Below are 22,512 nucleotides of genomic sequence, written 5' to 3'. Positions count from 1 at the left end.
GTTTATAAGCTGAGTTGCAGCTCAGGTGCCGAGCTCCTCTCTAATATGCAGGCATTACTTGCCTACCTTTAATACTGCCATGTTGGGCCTATTGGGCCTGCGGGCCTCCATCCTGGCCCATGTACAGATGGGTTTCTAGTCGTATGCAGGCTGTGTGGCCCATTAGGCGGCAATTTTTTTATTTTTTTCACTATTTTTTTGTTTTTTGAATTATTTATTTTCTTTTGATTTTTGCTTTATTTTTTTATTCTTTTTGCTTTTAGCTCAGAATAATTATAAACTTTCTGTTACTCCATTAGTTTCCAAATTTGAATAGTTTAAATTTTAATTCTTTGAAATTTGTGTGAATCACTAGTTTGTGAATAACTTCACTATAAGAATATATTTTGAGTGATTCTTTTTCCTGCTATTTAATATTACTGCATTTTATTATTATATTCAAAAACAGATTTTGTTATTTTAGTTTCTATCAAAAAAACTCTTTATGAAAATTCTTTTTGCTACTAAAGTTTCTAACAAAAAAATTCTTTTTGCTATTAAAGAATATCATAGTTTTGTTTTACTTGAGAGGGTTATGGTAAAAATTGGATACACTTCGTGTACAAAATGGACAATCTCTTTCGAAGTATCAGGGGTTCATACGGAAACTCATCTGTTACACAGGGATTTCATTTTTAAAACTTATTTGAACTCCTGACTTTTTGTGTGTTCAAAATTCACCATTCAAAGCCACATCATCAATTTTCAATCCTTTCCGACTTCACTAGTTATTTTTCATGCATTTACTGATTATTTTGAGCTATAAGACCCTAAAATTGAAAAGCATTTCAAATGAACTCTGAAGATCTGAATGCACTTCATGTACAAAACGGACAATCTCTTTCGAAGTATTTGGATTTCATACGGAAACTTGTCTGTTACAACAGACATTTCAAATGAACTACGAAAAGGTTGAAAGTTGGCATGGTATCATCATAATAGTTGTGGAGAAAGTCTTCACTTTTTCTTCGCTTGTGTCCTTTCCTTATTGTGCCGTAACCATGGATAATCTTCATCATTTATCAGGATGCTTGGGCCATCCTTGACTTTAAAGGGAGGAATTTCATAAAACTTTTCATAATCTTCAGACATGTCTGTCTTGCCCTCCACTCCCAAGATGTCCCTTTTTCCTGATAGAACTATGTGGCGCTTTGGCTCATCGTATGATGTATTCGCTTCCTTATCTTTTCTTTTTCTCGGTTTGGTAGACATGTCCTTCACATAGATAACCTGTACCACATCATTGGCTAGGACGAACGGTTCGTCAGTGTACCCAAGATTGTTCAGATCCACTGTTGTCATTCTGTACTGTGGGTCTACCTGTACCCCGCCTCCTGACAAATTGACCCATTTGCACTTAAACAAAGGGACCTTAAAATCATGTCCGTAGTCAAGTTCCCATATGTCCACTATGTAACATACTATGTGTCATTTCCCCTCTCGTTTGTTGCATCAAAGCGGACACCGCTGTTTTGCTTGGTGCTCTTTTGATCTTGGGCGATCGTGTAAAATGTATTCCCATTTATCTTGTATCCTTTGTAAGTCAATACAGTCGAAGATGGTCCCCTGGACAATGAGTACAGCTCAGCACAAACAGTGTTCTCACCTCTGAGACGTGTTTCCAACCAACTGCTGAAAGTCATGATGTGTTCACATGTAATCTAGTCATCGCACTGCTCCGGGTGTTTGGAGCGCAAACTATTCTTGTGTTCATCGACATACGGGGTCACCAAGGTAGAGTTCTGTAGAACTGTGTAGTGTGCTTGAGACCAAGAATATCCGTCCCTGCATATTATTGAGTCCCTTTCAAGTGTGCCTTTTCCAGTTAATCTCCCCTCATACCACGACTCAGGGAGACCTATCTTCTTAAGGTCAGGAATGAAGTCAACACAAAACCCAATGACATCCTCTGTTTGATGGCCCATGGAGATGCTTCCTTCTGGCCAAGCGCGGTTACGGACATATTTCTTTAGGACTCCCATGAACCTCTCAAAGGGGTACATATTGTGTAGAAATACGGGGCCCAGAATGACAATCTCGTCAACTAGATGAACTAGGAGGTGCGTCATGATATTGAAGAAGGATGGTGGGAACACCAGCTCAAAACTGACAAGACATTGCACCACATCACTCCTTAGCCTTGGTATGATTTCTGGATCGATCACCTTCTGAGAGATTGCATTGAGGAATGCACATAGCTTCACAACGGCTAATCAGGCGTTTTCTGGTAGAAGCCCCCTCAATGCAACCAGAAGCAGTTGTGTCATAATCACGTGGCAGTCATGAGACTTTAGGTTCTGGAACTTTTTCTCTGGCATATTTATTATTCCCTTTATATTCGACGAGAAGCCAGTCGGGACCTTCATACTAAGCAGGCATTCAAAGAAGATTTCCTTCTCTTCTTTGGTAAGAGTGTAGCTGGCACGACTGAGGGAGTCCTGGATTAGGGGGTGTCCGGATGGCCGGACTATGACCTTTGGCCGGACTCCCGGACTATGAAGATACAAGATTGAAGACTTCGTCCCATGTCCAGATGGGACTTTCCTTGGCGTGGAAGGCAAGCTTGGCGATGCGATATGAAGATCTCCTCCCATTGTAACCGACTTTGTGTAACCCTAACCCTCTCCGGTGTCTATATAAACTGGAGAGTTTTAGTCCGTAGGACGAACAACAATCATACCATAGGCTAGCTTCTAGGGTTTAGCCTCTCTGATCTCGTGGTAGATCAACTCTTGTAATACCCATATCATCAATATTAATCAAGCAGGAGTAGGGTTTTACCTCCATCGAGAGGGCCCGAACCTGGGTAAAAACATCGTGTCCCTTGTCTCCTGTTACCACCCACCTAGACGCACAGTTCGGGACCCCCTACCCGAGATCCGCTGGTTTTGACACCGACATTGGTGCTTTCATTGAGAGTTCCTCTATGTCGTCACCGTCAGGAAGGATGCCGCACCCCGTCTTTAAAGATGGTGTTGTTGGTAAAGGAGCTTTGGCTGTCGGCCAAACTCTCTGGCTAGGTAGCTTTTTAGTGACCACCTGTTCGGCCGCCGCACCGACGATGACTTCTCGGGTCATCGAAAGCAATCTCCACGTCAACTCGTAACTTGCCGAGCAGTTAGATCCGATGGAGCTCTCTTCCTTAAACGAGCTCTTGGATCACATCGCCGCCCTGGGAGTCTCTACAGACTACGGTCAGATTGGGCTTAAACCCGACCCGAGAGAGATTGACTCTCCCCAGGCCACCCACCATGTCGAAGTGGTGGAGGAACAATGCGGTGAATCTTCACCCATCCTAAGGACCAGATGTGTCCAGATTCCTGATCCCTCCAAGCCGGACATCCGCGGAGGGGAGGACGTCACTCAAGCCCTGAACCTAAAGTCAAGCAGCGGGCCTGATTCATTGGATAACGTCCAAGAACCCAAGCTTCTGAGTTCGAAAATTTCTTGGCCCCCGAGTCTTAGATCGGGCGAGGTTCCGGATTTAAATCTACCCGCCCACCCAAATATAAGGGATCTATCCCAAATTCGGCAAGAGCCCAGAGAAACAGTACACCATTACTGGGCCAGATTCCTCTTGGTTATGAACAGGATAAATGACTGCCGCGAGGGGGATGCAATTTCATTCTTCTGCAACAACTGCACAGACATCGGAATCCTCAACACCATAAGTCGCCGTGAAATTACACGCTTCGCCGACTTGGCATCCATAGTACGAAAGTACTGTGTGACAGAAGGCGTTCGGAAAATCGAAACAAAATTCTGGGACAATCCGACTCCGAATACAATCCCAGTCCGAAACAAAAGAGCGCATTATCGCCAGGCACCTGGGCCAAACAACAAAAAACAAAAACCCTCTATAGGGTATGGAACCGTACTGGAGGGACGGATCAATGGACCCTGTAAAATTCATAGTACATAGGGCGCCACACCAACTCATAGCCTTAGAGCATGTTGGATACTCCGGCAGGTGGCCAGAAGTGGCGAGAATCTTCTAACTCCAGAATCCGCAGAGCACCACCCCAGGAACGCCAGTACGGTATCAACATTCTTAGAGACTTTCGCATCAAACAATGCGAGGAAACGAACGCTCCGCAGCCTTACCGAAGTCTACCAGGTAGCGACAATAAACCCATGGAGTGACACGGCTATTACCTTTAATGCCAATGACGAACCTAAATTCTGGACAGCCCGAGCACCAGTCGCACTGGTCCTCAGTCCGATAGTGGACGGCTTTCGGCTTACCAAGGTACTCATGGACGGTGGCAGCGGATTGAACCTCATCTATGAGGAAACCCTACGAAAAATGGAAATAGGCTGGAGCCGCATTGAGCGAAGCAACACAACCTTTAGAGGAATAATCCCTAGTTGGGAAGCATGTTGTACAGGAAAAATCACACTGGATGTGGTGTTCGGCACGTCGGATAATTACAGATCCGAGGAGGTCACATTTCAAGTGGCCCCGTTCAGCAGCGGATACCACGCTCTGTTAGGGCGAGAAGCATTCACAATTTTTCAAGCTATACCTCATTACAGGTACATGAAGCTCAAAATGCCCGGACCCAACGGAATCATCACTCTTGCTAGCGATCCGGACAGAGCGCTCTGTGATGAAAACAAGACAGTCGCACTGGCCCTCGAGGCATTATCCGAAGCCCTAGCGGCCGAGGAACTAACTACGTTGCGATCCAGGGTGGACAGGGACGACGTGATACTCGAAGTCCACCTCCTTCAAGCTGACAGACGAAATAGTCAAGTTCCAAGTCCATCCAAGGGACACTACAAAAATGGCCTCCATCGGGGCACAACTAAACCCTGATGTAGACGCCGCACTAAGAGAATTCCTACGTGAAAATTGGGACATTTTTGCCTGGCACCCTTCAGACATGCCAGGAATCCCACGCAGGCTGGCTGAGCACAGCCTGAACATCCTAAAAGGATTCAAACCTGTTAAGCAGGCTCTTCGGCGTTTCTCCGAACCTAAGAGACAAGCCATGGGAGAGGAGCTAGCCAAACTACTGGAAGCCGGATTCATCAGAGATATAAAACATCCAGACTGGCTAGCAAACCTGGTGATGGTACCAAAGAAGGACAAATCCTGGCGCCTATGCGTCGATTTCAAAGACCTAAATAAGGCCTGCCCAAAGGATCCCTTCCCCCTCCCCCGCATTGATCAAATCATCGACGCCACCGCAGGACACGATTCATTGTGTTTCCTCGACGCATACGTTGGCTACCACCAAATCAAGATGGCAGAGTCAGACCAAGCCACAGCGGCATTCATCACCCCATACGGCCCATTCTGCTTCAACACAATGCCTTTCGGGCTCAAAAATGCCGGCGCAACATATCAGCACATGATTCAGACATGTCTGGCCAACCAGATCGACAAAACAGTTGAAGCATACGTGGATGATGTGGTCGTCAAAACCAAGCATGTCGAAACTCTAATAGACGACTTGAGGCTCACGTTCGATAACCTCCGAACATATGACATTAGGCTTAACCCGGAAAAATGCGTTTTCGGCGTACCAGCCGAAAAGCTCTTGGGCTTCATCATATCCGGTAGAGGAATTGAAGCAAACCCAGCCAAGATCCGAGCTCTGTCACAATTGGATATTCCAAAAGATCTCAAGCAAATACAAAAATTGACTGGATGCGTGGCGGCTCTAAGCCGCTTCATCTCCCGCTTGGGGGAAAAGGCATTACCCCTTTACCGCCTCCTCCGGCGCACCGAACACTTCGAGTGGACGGATGCCGCCACGGCCGGACTCGAAGAAATAAAAGCCATACTGGCAACAAACCCGGTCCTGGTCGCGCCTAACATCGGCGAACCAATGTTGTTATACATCGCGGCAACTCACCAAGTTGTAAGCGCAGTCCTCGTCGTCGAACGAGAAACGGACGGACACAAATTCCCTGTCCAGAAACCAGTTTACTACGTGTCCATTGTCCTCACTCCATGCAAGTCCCGGTACCCGCATTACCAAAAGATAGCATATGCAGTGTTCATGGCATCCCGGAAGCTACGACACTACTTTCAAGAGTGTTCGATAACAGTAGCCTCCGAAGTACCTCTTAACGATATCATAAACAACCGTGACGCAACGGGCCGGATTGCCAAATGGGCCATTGAGCTCCTCCCGTTCGACATAACCTATAAGCCACAGCGAGCCATCAAGTCGCAAGCCTTGGCCGACTTTGTCGCTGAATGGACTGAAGCCGAACTCCCTAAAGAGTACGACACATATTTCAACTGGACCATGCACTTCGACGGCTCCAAAATGCTGGCGGGTCTGGGGGCTGGCGTCGTTCTGACGTCCCGAACAGGAGATACAGTCCAATATGTACTCCAGATAATGTATACGGACTCCAACAATGCAGCCGAATACGAGGCCCTTCTACATGGCCTCCGGATGGCAGTCTCCATGGGCATTCAACGCCTAGAGGTGTGTGGGGATTCGAACCTCGTGATATCCCAAATAAACAGAGACTTTGATGCCAAAGATCCAAAAATGGCAGCTTATCGCAACGCCGTCCTAAATATGTCAGCTCGGTTCGAAGTGCTGGAATTTCACCATATAGCCCGGGAAAACAATCAGCCAGCAGACGTGTTGGCACACATCGGCGCAAAGCGTGATGCAGTCCCCCCCCCCAACATTTTCCTGGAAAGGCCATTCAAGCCATCCGTACAGTGGGAAGGGGAATCCGGAAATAACAATCCGGACCTGGCCGCACCACCTGACACCGAACATTCTGACACAAGGAAGACTCCGCCAACGAAGTCACACCCTCAGCCCACGTAATAATGGCAGTAATTGCCCCATGGACAGAACCATTCTTAGCCTACTTAACTAGGCAGGAACTTCCCGAGGACCAAAATGAGGCACGCTGCATAGTGCGGCGATCTAAAGCCTATAAAGTCCACGAAGGAGAGCTTTATAAGAAAAGCACCACCGGAGTCCTTCAAAGGTGTATCTCCGAAGAGGAAGGGCGGAACCTTCTGGCTGAAACTCACGCCAGACTCGGCGGGCACCACGCCGCAGCCTGGGCCCTTGTGAGCAAGGCCTTCCGTACCGGATTTTATTGGCCGACGGCCCGGGCACACGCTCAAGACTTAGTCCAGTGATGCGTCGGTTGCCAATTATTTGCTAATCAAAGCCACATGCCGCCTACCGCCCTCCAAACTATACCCATTACCTGGCCTTTTGCGGTCTGGGGTCTTGACATGGTTGGACCCCTTAAAGGAGGAACCCACAAGCAAAAATATCTACTGGTCATGGTGGACAAATTCACCAAATGTATAGAGGCCAAGCCTGTTAAGACGACCGAATCCGGACCGGTGATAGACTTCATATCAGGGGTTGTACACCGTTACGACGTCCCCTACAGCATCATTACTGACAACGGCACAAACTTTACGGCCGACGAGGTTAAACTCTGGTGCAAAAACATGGGCACTAAGCTCGATTACGCTTCAGTCTATCACCCACAAACTAACGGGCAAGTCGAGCGAGCCAATGGTCTAATCATGAGCGGCATCAAACCCAGATTAGTGCGATCCCTCAAGGAATCTAACATGCACTGGGTAGAGGAGCTCGACTCCGTACTCTGGGGGCTGCGGACCACGCCGAATCGCACTACCGGATTCACACCATTTTTTATGGTATACGGCGCAGAGGCAGTCCTGCCCTGCGACATAATTCATGACTCACCTCGCGTGCGCATGTACGAAGAAAGAGAAGCCGAGCTCGATCGGCAGGACAACTTGGACGCATTGGAGGAGGAGCGCGACGTGGCAAAAGCCCGTTCCGCATTCTATCAACAGCAGGCTCGGAGATATCAAAGCAGAGAAGTACGGGCCAAAACTTACAATGTTGGTGAACTAGTTCTACCCCTGCCGGACCAGAAAAAGGACAACCTCAAGCCCAAATGGGAGGGTCCCTTCATAATCGACCAAGTCCTGACTGGTGGAGCGTACCGTCTGCGAAACGCATCGGATAACCGACTCGAGCCGAACCCATGGAACGCAGCACGCCTACGAAGATTCTACGCCTAGCGCCAAACTCTGTGTTCGTCTCCTTCCTCTGTCCGTTTTTTTTATAAATTAGCTTCCTTGTATTTTTCTCCTTCTCCCTCCCTTTTTCTTCCAAGCCTTTAAGGGCTTGCTGGCGCATTGTTCGCACATAATTGACGCGCCACCCGTGCTCACTATACCTGGGGGCTTCTTTATCAGAAGCTTATATACACGGGCCTCATGCCCAAAACATGTGTGACACTTCCGCATGAACCTTTTATGCACCATTATATGCATCATTATGACTTAAGTTTTGGCCAAGCTGGGTTGCCTGGCTCCTGTGCGTACCCCTACGTTCCCGTTTGTTCGGCTAAGTGGCAAAGGGAGCACCTCTGCGATTGTTACTGTCGGGTCATCCGGATGTGTACCTCAGACTGGGTGAAGCCTAAAGCTAGCGTTCTTAAGGGAATATTCGGTCGGTGAACTAAAAGATGATTTTTCACTTGTTTATTTATCTGCCCCCAGATGCTTTTCTGCTTTTTTCGCAGTCCGGACATGCACTTTAGGGCATGCCTCCCAGGGAAAGGAACCCCTAACGGAACTATTCTCCCTGGAAGATGTTTCTTACTAACCATGTAATATAACATAACTAGTTGGGCACTTGTCTGCTAAAGCACTTATGACCCCTATGCCTGGTCTCCACGCATGCTCCGGTTCTTGCATAACCGAGAGGGTATTCGGACACACTCCGGACTATCGGGTCCAGAGGTTGAAGCGAAAAGGTCCGCAATGACAAATGATCTACAATCCGGCTAGAAGGCATTTTACATGTCATTTTAAATTACATAGTCAATTTGACTGGGTATATTCTTCTTTAATACCATCCAACAGGATGTCTAATTTACAGTCCTGTTGGGAATACTTGGCGGCCAGCTCTACCTGGCCGTACACTAAACTGACAGGGATCTCCTTCCCGTCGGGCCCCACAGGGCCGACCTCGGCCATGTGGTTTGGGTCTGCCTTCGTGTACCGCGTCTTCACCATGGCCCAGGCCTCCCTGGCGCCTTGACGGCAGGCCGATATCTTCCATAATCGGAAGCGCTGCCGCGCTCCCTTCAGCTTCTCTGCAAGCTCTCCAAGGCCTTCGGGCATGGAGAGGGATGGCCACAAAGCCTGGATGTCGCCTTGCATCGCCTGCCAAACTCGTTCGTGAAGTTGCGATAGCTCGGGAAGAAGGTCACCCATAGAACCGGGCATTTCCTTCGCAGGCCGACCTGTCAGCATATCTACAGACATAACTCTGTCAATCGACTTCCTCGCCGAACTCTTTTTCGAAGATTCGTTCAAGCACTTACTAAAAATGCCGCGTCGAAGTCGCCGATTCTCCTTTACGGAATCCGACAACTGAGCACGAACATCCTTTAGTTCCTCGCCCATCTGGGTATTGGCATCCTGAAGCTTGTTCTTCTCTTGCCTCACCCCCGTAAGCATGCTCTCGCCGGCCTTTAACTGGTGCAAGAGTTGTTGCTTGTCCGGATCCACTCCGGCCTCATCTGCACTATTATTGTCAGAATTGCACACATGCCGCACTTCACAACATACTTATCTTTCGAAGCATATATTACCTAAGGGGGTCCCCTTGGCATTCTCTGTAGCGGCTAGTGCGGTCTCAAGTTGGGCCTTGCACTCTTCCAGCTCCTAGGACAGTTGCATATTCTTTTTTGTAAGATCCTGCATAACAAATGATCCTTAAATCAGTTATTTTAACTGTTTCAAGTGTCGGGGGCTACTAACATATATAACCATCAGATTTACTCACCCGTATGTCTTTTACATACTTCTCTGTGGCTCTGGCTAGACCATTTTGAGAGGCACGGAGGTACGCATCTCCCATATTAAAGGCGTCCAACGCCTCTTGGGAAAAACATGCGTCACGAAGAACAGTCCGGCGACGCCTGTGGTTCATGGCACTCTCCACCTCTGAATTGGTGGCAGATAGCCCGTCCATGTCCTCTGTCAGAGGAGCGTCCGGTGCGCGCCCCGTGTTCGCCTCCGCTTCCGGACCCGCCTTGAAGCCTGGCCGGTGGATATAGTCCGGCGGGCGCTCTTCTTCCTGAAGAGAGCATGAACGTTAGTATGCCTTGAAGACATAAACCCTGAGCATTAAAGTCGCACGCCGTACCGTTGCACCGGCGTCTCGATCCGGTCTGCACTTCTTTTTATCCTGCCGGGCCTCAATGGCCCTTGTTGGCTACCCACCGCGGGCTCGGCCCTCCGCCTCAAGGATTTCCCCTGCAAAAAGAAACGCTATTGGTTTATGGTAATCAAAATAAGCATGGATGGATCCTCTTGAAAGTATTGGGACTTCGGTCTCGGTTACCTTTGAGGCTGGAAGTAGTCCGGGATAATCGGCCGTAATGGCCACTAAGGTGTTGTCCTTACTCAATTGATGAGACACCCCATCAATTAGCTCCACACATAAGTCCGGGTCCTCTTGGAAGTCCGGGTCGAGGGACCATTCCGGGTCCTCGGGTTGTGGAGGAGGGCTGTTTATCTCCTTTACAGTCTGGCGTAGCTCCTGCGTTAAAATTGCTAGACTAAGTACTCAATTATGGGAACTTGAAAACGGATAGGTGAGTGAAAGTGTTCGCTCACCCAACTTGGAGGACTGTACATAGAGAATCCGCCCCGTGGGTTGACATGGAGGAATTCCTCTTCTTCTCCCTTGTACAAAGCGGATAAGATCTTCGTTAGAGTGGCAGCCGAATCAGGCCCCTTGCGACCGCATTAGGTGGCATCGTCCTCCCCGTTGAAACCCCACATGGGGTGGCCTCTGTAGTGAAGCGACTGCACCCCCCGCATAATGCATGTGGCCATGACCTCGATCATGGTCAGTCCAGAATGAGCTAACAACCTTATCCGGCTCATCAGGTAAAGGACGTCCCTGTCAGTTTCCCTCTGAGGGCTCCGTCGGCGCCAGCTCAGGCGTTTCTTCAAGGGAGCATTATTGAACTTAGGGAGGCCGATCCGTACAGGGTCCGGCAGGGGGACGTCATCTATATAAAACCATTCTGAAGGCCAGTCCTCAGACGCCTTCTTTGGGGTTCCGGATAGATATCCGGTCCCGGCGATGCGCCATAGTTCGGCTCCGCCCACTTGATAAATCGACCCCTCCTGAGAGCGGGGCACGAGGCAGAACAACTTCTTCCACAGCGCGAAATGGGCCTCAATGCCCAAAAACAGCTCACAAAGGGCCATGAAGCCCGCAATATGCAGTATGGAGGCAGGCGTGAGGTTGTGTAGCTGGAGGCCATAAAACTCCAGTAGCCCCCGGAGAAATGGATGAATTGGAAATCCGAGCCCTCTTATTAAATAAGGGACTAGGCATACCCGCTCTCCTTTGGAGGGATTGGGGACGCTCTCCGCCTGCTCTCCGCCACTATAGGTAGCAAGCCCGGCTCGAACTGGGACCATGTATGCTGGGGGGAGGAGCCCCTTGGATTGGAGCACTACTAGCTCGCTATGCGGGACGGAACACCGCTCCCAATCTCCAGGCCGAGGGCTGGAGGGGTGAGAGGAGGGGCTGCGTCGACCGGCCATGATGGAATGGATCTTTGTCGAAAGCGCTCCAATGAATGCTCGCGGAGGGAAGATGGTGTGAATTGGATCTAAATCCCCGTCTCTTTATGGGCGGCTCATTTGCGCAGCTAGGGGGGTAAATGAAAAAACTCCCTGGCTTTTCGCATTTGTTTGACACGTGGAAGATGGTCATTATTGGGCACAGAAGCCAAGGAGCGCAACATGCACTAGAAGTCGGACACTATTCGACAGGTACGTGGAATTTGGAGAAGAACCCGCCTTGCAATGCCGAAGACAAATTTGCGCGCCGGACTCATCGTCATTGAAGCCTGGTTCGGGGGCTACTGAGGGAGTCCTGGATTATGGGGTGTCCGGATGGCCGGACTATGACCTTTGGCCGGACTCCCGGACTATGAAGATACAAGATTGAAGACTTCGTCCCGTGTCCGGATGGGACTTTCCTTGGCGTGGAAGGCAAGCTTGGCGATGCGATATGAAGATCTCCTCCCATTGTAACCGACTCTGTGTAACCCTAGCCCTCTCCGGTGTCTATATAAACCGGAGAGTTTTAGTCCGTAGGATGAACAACATTCATACCATAGGCTAGCTTCTAGGGTTTAGCCTCTCTGATCTCGTGGTAGATAAACTCTTGTACTACCCATATCATCAATATTAATCAAGCAGGAGTAGGGTTTTACCTCCATCGAGAGGGCCCGAACCTGGGTAAAAACATCGTGTCCCTTGTCTCCTGTTACCATCCGCCTAGACGCACAGTTCGGGACCCCCTACCCAAGATCCGCCGGTTTTGACACCGACAAGGACCTTCATACTGCTGTGGAGGCATGCCTTCTTTTTCGTGCAAACGTTGCAGGTCCTCCCATGCCTCAGCTGTATCTTTTTTTCCCATACACACCCAAGAAGCCTAGCAGGTTCACGCAAAGGTTCTTCGTCACGTGCATCACGTCGATCGAAGAGCGGACTCTAGGTCTTTCCAGTAGGGTAGGTCCCAAAAAATAGATTTCTTCTTCCACATGGGTGCGTGTCCCCCAGCGTCACTCGGAACAGCTAGTCCGCCAGGACCCTTTCCAAAGATTACGTGTAAATCATTGACCATAGCATGTACGTGATCACCAGTATGCATGGTGGGCTTCTTCCGGTGATCTGCCTCGCCTTTGAAATGCTTGCCTTTCTTTCGACATTGATGGTTGGTCGGAAGAAATCGACGATGGCCCGGGTACACATTCTTCTTGCATTTGTCCAGGTATATACTTTGGATGTCAGCTAAACAGTGCGTGCATGCGTGGTATCCCTTGTTTGTCTGTCCTGAAAGGTTACTGAGAGCGGGCCAATCATTGATGGTTACAAACAGCAACGTGTGCAGGTTAAATTCCTCCTGTCTGTGCTCATGCCACACACGTACACCATTTCCATTCCACAGCTGTAAAAGTTCTTCAACTAATGGCCTTAGGTACACATCAATGTTGTTGCCGGGTTGCTTAGGGTCTTGGATGAGAACTGACATCATAATGAACTTCCGCTTCATGCACATCCAATGAGGAAGGTTATATATACATAGAGTCACGGGCCAGGTGTTGTGATTGCTGTCTGCTCCCCGAAAGGATTAATGCCATCCGCGCTTAAACCAAACCATATGTTCCTTGGGTCACGTGCAAACTCATCCCAGTACTCTCTCTCGATTTTTCTCACTTCGACCCGTCGGCGGGTGCTCTCAACTTCCCGTCTTTCTTACGGTCCTCACGTGTCATCGCATCAACTTGGCATGCTCTTTGTTTTTGAACAGTCGTTTCAACATGGTATTATAGGAGCATACCACATCACCTTCGCAGGAACTCTCTTCCAGCGGGGCTCGCCATCAACATCACCAGGATCATCTCGTCTGATCTTATACCGCAATGCACCGCATACCGGGCATGCGTTCAAATCCTTGTACGCACCGCGGTAGAGGATGCAGTCATTAGGGCATGCATGTATCTTCTGCACCTCCAATCCTAGAGGGCATACGACCTTCTTTGCTGCGTACGTACTATCGGGCAATTCGTTATCCTTTGGAAGCTTCTTCTTCAATATTTTCAGTAGCTTCTCAAATTCTTTGTCAGGCACAGCATTCTCTGCCTTCCACTGCAGTAATTCCAGTACGGTACCCAGCTTTGTGTTGCCATCTTCGCAATTGGGGTACAACCCTTTTTTGTGATCGTCTAACATGCGATCGAACTTCAGCTTCTCCCTTTGACTTTCACATTGCGTCTTTGCATCGATAATGACCCGGCGGAGATCATCATCATCGGGCACATCGTCTGGCTCCTCTTGATCTTCAGTAGCTTCCCCCGTTGCAGCATCATCGGGCACATCGTCTGGTTCCTCTTAATCTTCAGCAGCTCCCCCGTTGCAGCATCACCGTATTCAGGGGGCACATAGTTGTCATCATCCTCTTCTTCTTCGCTGTCTTCCATCATAACCCCTATTTCTCCGTGCCTCGTCCAAACATTATAGTGTGGCATGAAACCCTTGTAAAGCGGGCAGGTGTGAAGGATTTTCCGGTCAGAGTAAGACTTCGTATTCCCACATTTAGGACATGGACAACACATAAAACCATTCTGCTCCACTTCAAGAAAATTATGCACGCCTTAATGTACTCGGAGGTGTGTCTGTCACCATACATCCATTGCCGGTTCATCTGCGTGCATTATATATAATTATGTGTGTCAAAAGTAAGAAAATCAGATAAATATCTATCTAAAGTAAGAAAATCAGACAAGTATCTATCTAAAGTAAGAAAATCAGAAAGAAGATAAGAACAAAAGGCTCACCACGGTGGTGCCGGCGACGAGATCGGCGCGGGCGATCAACGGCGGTGAAAACGGGGACGGGGCGTGACGGACCGCTAAATCTAGATAAATCTCGGGAAAAATGGAGCTCCGAGGTCGAGCTTCGAGAGGAGAAAGCTTAACTAGTGTGGCTTGGGCATTTCATCGAACACCTCATGTGCATAGGAGGTGAGCTAGAGCACCCAAATGACCTCCCCTCGCCGGCCAGAAAAAACAGAGTGCTCTGCCGCGACGATGGGTATATATAGGCAAATTATTTGTCCCAATTCGTGGCATAAACCGGGACTAAAGACCCCGCTTCTATACCGGTTTAAGGCAAGAACCGATACCAATGGATGTGGCCCAGGAGCTCGGCCCATTGGTCCCGGTTCGTGCCTAGAACCGGGATAAATGGGTCCCTGGGCTCATGAACCGGGTCTAATGCCCCACATGGGTCCCGGTTCGTGAAGAACCGGGACTAATGGGCTGGCCAGGCCCGAGCCAAAGCCCTGTTTTCTACTAGTGTCATGCATATAGGTGAAACGGATGCTAGTGGATTAAGCTAGTAATCTAACTGTTATAACATTTTTGATGATGTGAAACCACAAGTGTTGAGATAATTAGAATTTAGAAGTAATAGGGATCACTCTGTTAGGCGTAATATAAGGCATAATATAGCAGAATATAGGATAGGAATTAAACAGTCCACGTTCAGAAACAAAAGCTGCACCTGACATTCGTCGCAAAACACTGAATAAGAATTAAACAGTCCACGTTCAGAAACAAAAGCTGCACCTGACATTCGTCGCAAAACACTGAATAAAATCACCGGGTTGCGCTCAGCCAATGACACAGCAACCTATCGTCGTTTCATAGGCCTGTTGCTGGCGAAGCTGAAGTGATCACGGACGGGCTGCAACGCCGCGTTAATGGCCTTCTCAAGCGCGCGCTTAACGTCGGCGGCCTGCAGAGCACCGCTCTCATAGTCAGCGGCAAGCTCTTCCATGCTCAAGAACGTCCTGTCACTACCGTCCTCACGGACCACCTCAAACTTCCCAAACAGAGGAAAGATTATCTGCCTGATGTACTCCAAGCACGGGTTGCCTTCCACGGTCCCCGGCGGGCAGAACGCCTTCCGCATCGCCCGGCCGACCTCCCACTCCGTGTCCTCCATGTAGATCGCCCACCTCGGGTCCCCAAACATCTCTATCTCCGGGTACTCGAGCAGGCTGGGCAGCACGCCGTGGAACAGGGCGACGACCCGCCGATGCGGATCCTCGCGCATAGCCGCTTCCCGCTCGCGGTACCGCTCGGCCACCTTGTTGCTCGCGCGCTGGCCGACGTCCAGCAGCCACACGTCCGCCTCGTCGCGGGACAGTATGGCGGCGGAGTGCATGCACGTGCCGAAGACCTCGTGGGAGAAGAGCGACTTCGGCTCGTCGTAGTACGGCCTCGTGTCCTTGGACGAAAGGATGCACTCCGTCACCTCGCTCAGATTGGTGCTCCTCGCGACTTTCAAGGCGAGCGGCCAGTATCGGTGCAGGTCGCGGCTGATCTCGTCCGACGAGCGAACGAGCTCCACCTCGTCGATGCGCATGCCGGCTGTCCTCCACATCTCGGTGTTGTACGAGCAGACGTCGATGACTTTTCTCAGACTGACGCTGTAGCTTGTGAGAGCGAACCAGTTCGCCATGAATATCTTGACCTTGCAGCCGGCTTCGAGCAGCTTGTTTACGTTGATCGCCATCGTGATGCCCTTGGTTATGTGCATCGTGGGGGAGGGGTCGCACCAGACGTAGCAGACGGGAGTAGTTTTCCTCTTCAGCAGCGCCCTGAGGTCGTCCTCGTCGGTGCACTCCCCTATGCTCCTCAGCATCGCAAACCTCTGATCAAAATCCACCTCTTCGATATCATCGTTCGTAGTAGATTCAAGACAAGAATCGTCGGCTGGATTCTCCTTAGGGGAAGAATTGTTGTGCATCGTCGTCCAGATTGATTCGAAGGCAGGGGCGAATCCACGTGAAGGACCATGGGGGCAAATGCCCCCACTCGATTTTGAAGCCCACTTGTACTAGGCCTGGAGTATAATGCAATGCCCCCACTCAGCCTATGGCCTTTGCCCCCACTCCTTCCTCCAAAGCCCGTACATAAGAAATAAAGCCCATCCTGTCAGCCCACTAGGGGTTCCTTGTCACGTACTCCCTCCATCCGGTGAAGAGTGTACATCTAGGAATTTTGAACAAATTATGAAGTTAAGTAAAAAATGCATTGAAAAGGTGCAAGCCACCATCTCTCTCCTCTTCAATTACCCAACCCCTAATGAGCTAAGTGCATGTATAAATTAAGAAGACCATGTATAGATTGCTATTGGTCTTGATTACCGTGTGATGGGAGAGAAGTATTTTCTTCTACTTTAAAGTGCATTGGGAAGATAGAAATACACTGTTTTGTGAACAAATTTTGAAGCTAGATGTACACTCTTCACCGGACAGAGGGAGTACTAGGCCTGCATGGCTACATCCGAGAAAGAAAAAAATGATGTCTAGAAAGAATCGAAACCCGAGATGGGAGTTAAACTAATCGCCGTCTGCCGCCCTGACTGCGTGATGTGCCCTACCCAGCTCGCCTCTAGCAATATCCGTCGACGTGCGCCATTCACGTCGGCCGGCCGGCCCACACTGTCTTCCTCTGGTTCTTGAAATTTAATTCGAAAATCGCTCTGGCGCTGTTAACGGACCACGGTAAGCCCTGGAGTTAATTATTCTTTATTATCTTTCTCTTCCTATTTCTAGATTCTTGTGTTTTTTCAATTACATGGTAGAAACTGGGTTGAGCTTTATTTTATTAAAATACCAAACATGAGTATAATGCACCAATTGGCAATAAGTTAACTGAATCTAGGTTCACTAAAAAATTGTATAAAATAAGTTTGAGCATGTTAGATTATAAGGAAATATATAGAATTAATTTGTCTTCTGGTATGCCTTTGATTTAATGTCAACTATTTGAATTGGTGTCAATGCATGTGGAGATATTTGTGTTGCAAAATCTACAACTGTCAAGCCAGAAATAGTCATTTTCTTAAATAGTGAATTTACTTTGACTTTTGGAACAAACTGTCATATTCTCTGCGATGAAATTATCTTATATGGAACTATATGATTTCGCTTCTTAGCACCGACAAGCCTGCTTCTGTGATGTAAATGATCTAGGCACAAGTGAACTCCTTTCCTGAGAAGAAAAGTTTCTACACATCATTGCCCCCACTTGTTTTTCATCCTGGCTCCGCCCCTGTTCGAAGGTACTGCAGGCAGGAGGTGTTCCTGTGCTGTAATCTTGTGGCGAGTGCTGTTCTTGGGAGGCAGAATCAGATAGTAATGACCGTCGGCAAAACTGCTGCAGCGGCGTGTGGGAGCAGCGGCGAAGAGCGACAGAGCCCTGGACAGAGCGATCTAGCGGGGGGCATTGCGTGCCTTTGCTTCTCACCAGCGCAAACGCCCGCGCTAGCATTGCTACCTGAAAATCCGATCGGCACGCGCGCCTAGGCCGGCAAGGACGAGATATATAGATTGTACTAGGGTTTCTGACTTCTGAGGTTTCAGAGCAAGGGGTAATACCCACAAAATGGCTTTTATCCGTCGAATTGATGGGCATGCATGGTTTAATACCAAAATTTGGTATCTCAATGTCTGGCAAGTCAGAAAAATGGATATTTATTGGTGGAATACCAAATTAACCGGCCTCTAAAAAGTACCTCTGTTCGGAATTACTTGTCACAAAAATGGATAAAAATGGATATATCTACAACTAAAATACATCTAGATACATTCATTTCTTCAACGAGTAATTCTGAACAGAGGGAGTAGTCAATTTTGACAAGCTTCAATATTATTTAATTTTTTAGTTCTTATCTAGTAATGTTTCTTTACATGTACATTATGAAGATGAGCCATAAGCATTGTACATTTAACTCCTATTTTATTGACCTAGATGGAGACTCATGTGGACGTTTTCTTTTCTTTTTATGGATGATCGAGTCATTTAGATGTGCAATAATTAGAACACATTTAAAAAGGACACCGATATCCACCACACGTCTGGCATAATAGGCATTCGCCTACACATCGTGTGTGACATGAGCAGGGGGCAGCCCGCACGGGCTGTGTATGGGCGAACAGAGAATTGCCCACATGTGTGGACGCAACTACTTCGTGCCACACGCCCAACAAGTACTACTCATCCCCACCCCGCGCGTATGGCACGAAGAAAGTATGTCCACACGTCCTGGCACAACTACAATAGGTATCCGCGGGTTTGACGATTTAGTTGTCATCCGGGATGGCAGATGTAGTTATCCGGAATGGCAAATATGGTTGTAAAAGCATGTCAACTCTCTCTGTTTTGGTTAATTATAGTTGCCATGTCTAATTTATGGTAGTTGCCGCGTGTAATCAAACCATAGTTGTCATATGTGATTAACTACTTGCCACATATAGTCAAATAATAGTTGTCATGTGTGTTTACCTAGTTGCCACGTGTGATTAATCACAGTTGCCATGTATGTTTACCCGATTGCCACGTAAGCGCAATGCAATTGCTATTTAACAAACGAATCATAGTTGCCATGTGTGTTTACCTAGTTGTCATGTGCCGTGTGGATGAAAAGCAGTTCCCCCACACGCGCGTGGACTAGATGGTAGCTGTGTGGGCAGAAACTAGTTCGCCCACACAGCACAACTGGCAACCGCGTGCTGTGGGGGCGTGTGGGCGACCTCTCCAACACCCACACACCGGTCTTGTCCTACGTGACACGTGAAAACTGTCTCGGTGTTTCAAGATTCATGCAAACTTAACTGGACGGTGATCCAGGCGTGTGGGTGAGTTACAATATTGCCACACGTGTGGGCGTTAGTGTTTTTGTTTAAAAATGCCCTAGACAAACACAATAGAATGATATACATGCTTCACACGATGGAGCGGGCTCTTCGCCTTTTTTTTAGCGAAAGGAGTCTTGACCTCTAGTTTCAATATTGTACGGTTTCTTTCTAAAGCAGAAAACAATGGACAGGTTTCATTGCCTATTGCGGTGCCAATTGGATTACGGGGTATACTTGGTCTTTTATTTTGCGGAGGGGCATACTTGGCTTATTACAAAAAGACTAGCTAGTTTATTTGCGGAAAAACTTATGATCTATTTGTTCATCATCATGGCGGTAAAAGGGAACACAAGAAGCAATAGAAATTACATTAATGTTCATAGACTACCTTTCCCTCAAAAAAAATGTTCATAGACTACCTAACGATGATTACAACCAATGGAGCAAGCAAAAGGCACGCCGCTATCATTTCCCTTCCTTCATCAAAGCCGGGGCAAGCTTTTTGTAGTACACAGTCAGAAAGTCGTCGTGTTAAGGCCTCAAAGGCTAGCGCATCAGAGCAACGACCATCAACGATGAAGAGTTGCGTAGATCGAACGAATCTAACCCGTAGACACATGAACACAGACAAACGAAGGCCAGATCCAAGCAAATCCAACGAACAGACACTAATCGAATCCCACAAGATCCACTGGGAACTCCACAAGCCCTCCGATGGTGCTAGACGCAATGCCGAGACAGGGGATAGACGAGGAGAACATTATTCATCTTCAGAGAGCCGCTGCCGTCTCGCCTTTCTGAGCAGTACACAAAACCTAAAGGAACTAAAAAAAGACCTAACAATAGAGCAGGAGCCCTCCCACCGGCAAGGGCCGGAATCCAGCACGCCTCCATGGTCCTAAGGCCAAAGGAGACAAAAAAAGATCGGCGACACCGCCAATGGGAGGCGTGGAAACCCTATATTAGAGGAGAGTTTCTTGTGGAGGAGGAAAAACGCTCTAATTCCGGAAAATAAAGAAGTGGCTAGCTACTGCGTTTATACGAACAATATATATTTTGGGTCTGTCTAGAACACGTCTAGATGTGCCCTAGTTATTTGCACATCTAAATGACTCAATCAACCATAAAACAAAAGAAAAAGAAAAAAAAGAAAATACACACACGAATTTTACGTAAGATTAGTGAGACCGGATTTAGATGTGCAATACTTATGAATCTAGATATGTCCTAATTATTGCATATCTAAGTGACTCAATCAACCATAAAAAAGAAAAAAAATATCCACCCAGATCTTCACGTAAGATCAATGAGATAGGACTTAGATGTGCACTACTTATGACACATCTAGATGTGCTTTAGCAAAACTATTTGTTTGAAAGATCAACTAGTTCGACCACATGGTTCGTCCCCTTTAACCGCCCTCAGATGCTCAATCAAATCTTTCTTCAGTTGCTCAGGAGTTGCTCGACGCCGGATTTGTTGATGCATTTGAACAAACTCGTATTATGCTCTAGAAGTTTGATAGGCTCACCCATGTTCTCAAATTCAAGAGCTGCGACAACATCCTCACTGTCGTCCTCCACAATCATGTTGTGCATGATCGCACAAAATGTCATCACCTTCAACGAGGTTTGTGGACAACTGCAAAACGGGCCCGCAGAACTCCAAATGCTCATTCAACATCTTTTCTAGCTGTTTCTTGTCTTTGGGTAAAGTGAGACTTTTTCTGACCAGCTGGGTCAGAGATGGTATTGAAAAAGGTAGCCCACAGAGGATAGATACCGTCGACCAGATAGTAGCCCATGTTGTATTCATGCCCATTGACATTTATAGTGGCAAGGAGGAGCTTTCCCTTCAGTCATCCTAGTTATCGTACGTGCAACACATTGATGCCATTGTGAGACCCGGACATGCCAAATCCAAAGATCGTGTGATGTAACTCCTTCGGTAATGATGGTTGGCTTCTTAACATAGCCCTGATATTCCCATTATAGAGCTTTTGGGTAATTCTTCCATCTCCAGTGCAGATAGTCAAGAGATTCAAGCAAACCTGGCCACCCACTTCCTTCAGACATTGCAAAGATCTCTCGATGTATGTGATAGTTTGTTCTCTCAGGTACTGAGATTCAAACACCGACACCATGCTAGTAGCAAATATGACTATGGAGTTCCAGGAAGGTTTGGGTTGAGCGACCGGGGTGGTGGAGCGGAGGTGTCGACAATAGAGAAACAGATACAGAGAAAGATGAAAAATAATGGAGGCGCGGGTCCGGGAGGAGTTTTGGGTGAGCTGGGAGTGTCAGAGTTCTACGTGGCTGCTATCTGGACTCCCGCAAAGCCCCCCCCCCCGCGTTTGCTTTCGGTTTGTGGGAAAAAGGACCACCCTGCAGACATATACAAGCCCGCCTTGGATGACCAAAAAACGTCCGGACTGTACAGTACGGACGGTTGCAAGCAGTTCGAGGGTCAGCTTTGGTGACGCCCTTATGTACAGTCGAATTTTTTTAACATCAAAGTACTCTTTATTGCAAGATGATCACCATAGAATATTTTACAAGAGTATCAACAATCTGTACGTGTGGATCTTCCATCCACACCGCACACACTTTACTTCTACTTAGTTTGACTTAAATTATTGGCAGCACTATTAGTCTCTCTAGGAGCATGTTCAAAAAGAATATGCGGGAAATTGTCGGGCTTTATCTGCGGAAATCTGAGACAAGAATCGAGAGAAAAAAACTAAGGGTGCGTTCGGTACATAGGAATTTCACAAGGAAACTGCAGGAATCCAAAACCCGGGGGAAGTTTCACAAAAGGGACGTTCGGTGTGAAGGATTGGAAGGGAGAGATTCCAGAGGAACGGCTCGATAGCCCTCAGATTCACAGGAAAAAAAGAATCCACCTGATTCTCTTTTTCTGGGCGGAGTCCCGACGCAATGCAAAGGAAAGCCAATGTACGTGTCTCTGCTGACTCGGTCTTTTTTTTTTTTTGAGGGGTACTGACTCGGTCTTAAGCCCCACAGCTACATGAAGTGACATCTGCAAGAATAAAAAATGAGTTTTTGCACCATCCGTTGTGACTAGGGTCCACACATTCCTTTGTTTCTCTTCCTGCAAGCCGAACGCCAAATCCCAGATCTTTCTCAGAATTTCTGGTTCCTATGTTTTAGCATTA

The 22,512-nt window shown here is 48.0% G+C and overlaps 1 protein-coding gene across 1 annotated transcript; it reads right to left on the bottom strand.

The window, feature by feature from the left end:
- Positions 1-15,319: 15,319 nt before the first annotated feature.
- On the bottom strand, positions 15,320-16,207 carry LOC119339337 (tyrosine--tRNA ligase 2, cytoplasmic-like). The gene has a single exon (XM_037611441.1). It carries the CDS (start codon positions 16,205-16,207, stop codon positions 15,320-15,322), a length of 888 nt encoding a protein of 295 aa, XP_037467338.1.
- Positions 16,208-22,512: the final 6,305 nt, after the last annotated feature.

Source organism: Triticum dicoccoides, chromosome 7B (assembly GCF_002162155.2).
Source record: "Triticum dicoccoides isolate Atlit2015 ecotype Zavitan chromosome 7B, WEW_v2.0, whole genome shotgun sequence".
NCBI classification, from domain to species: Eukaryota; Viridiplantae; Streptophyta; class Magnoliopsida; order Poales; family Poaceae; genus Triticum; species Triticum dicoccoides.
Note: the sequence above shows the minus strand (reverse complement) of the source record. Positions and strands in the feature narration are given on the sequence as shown.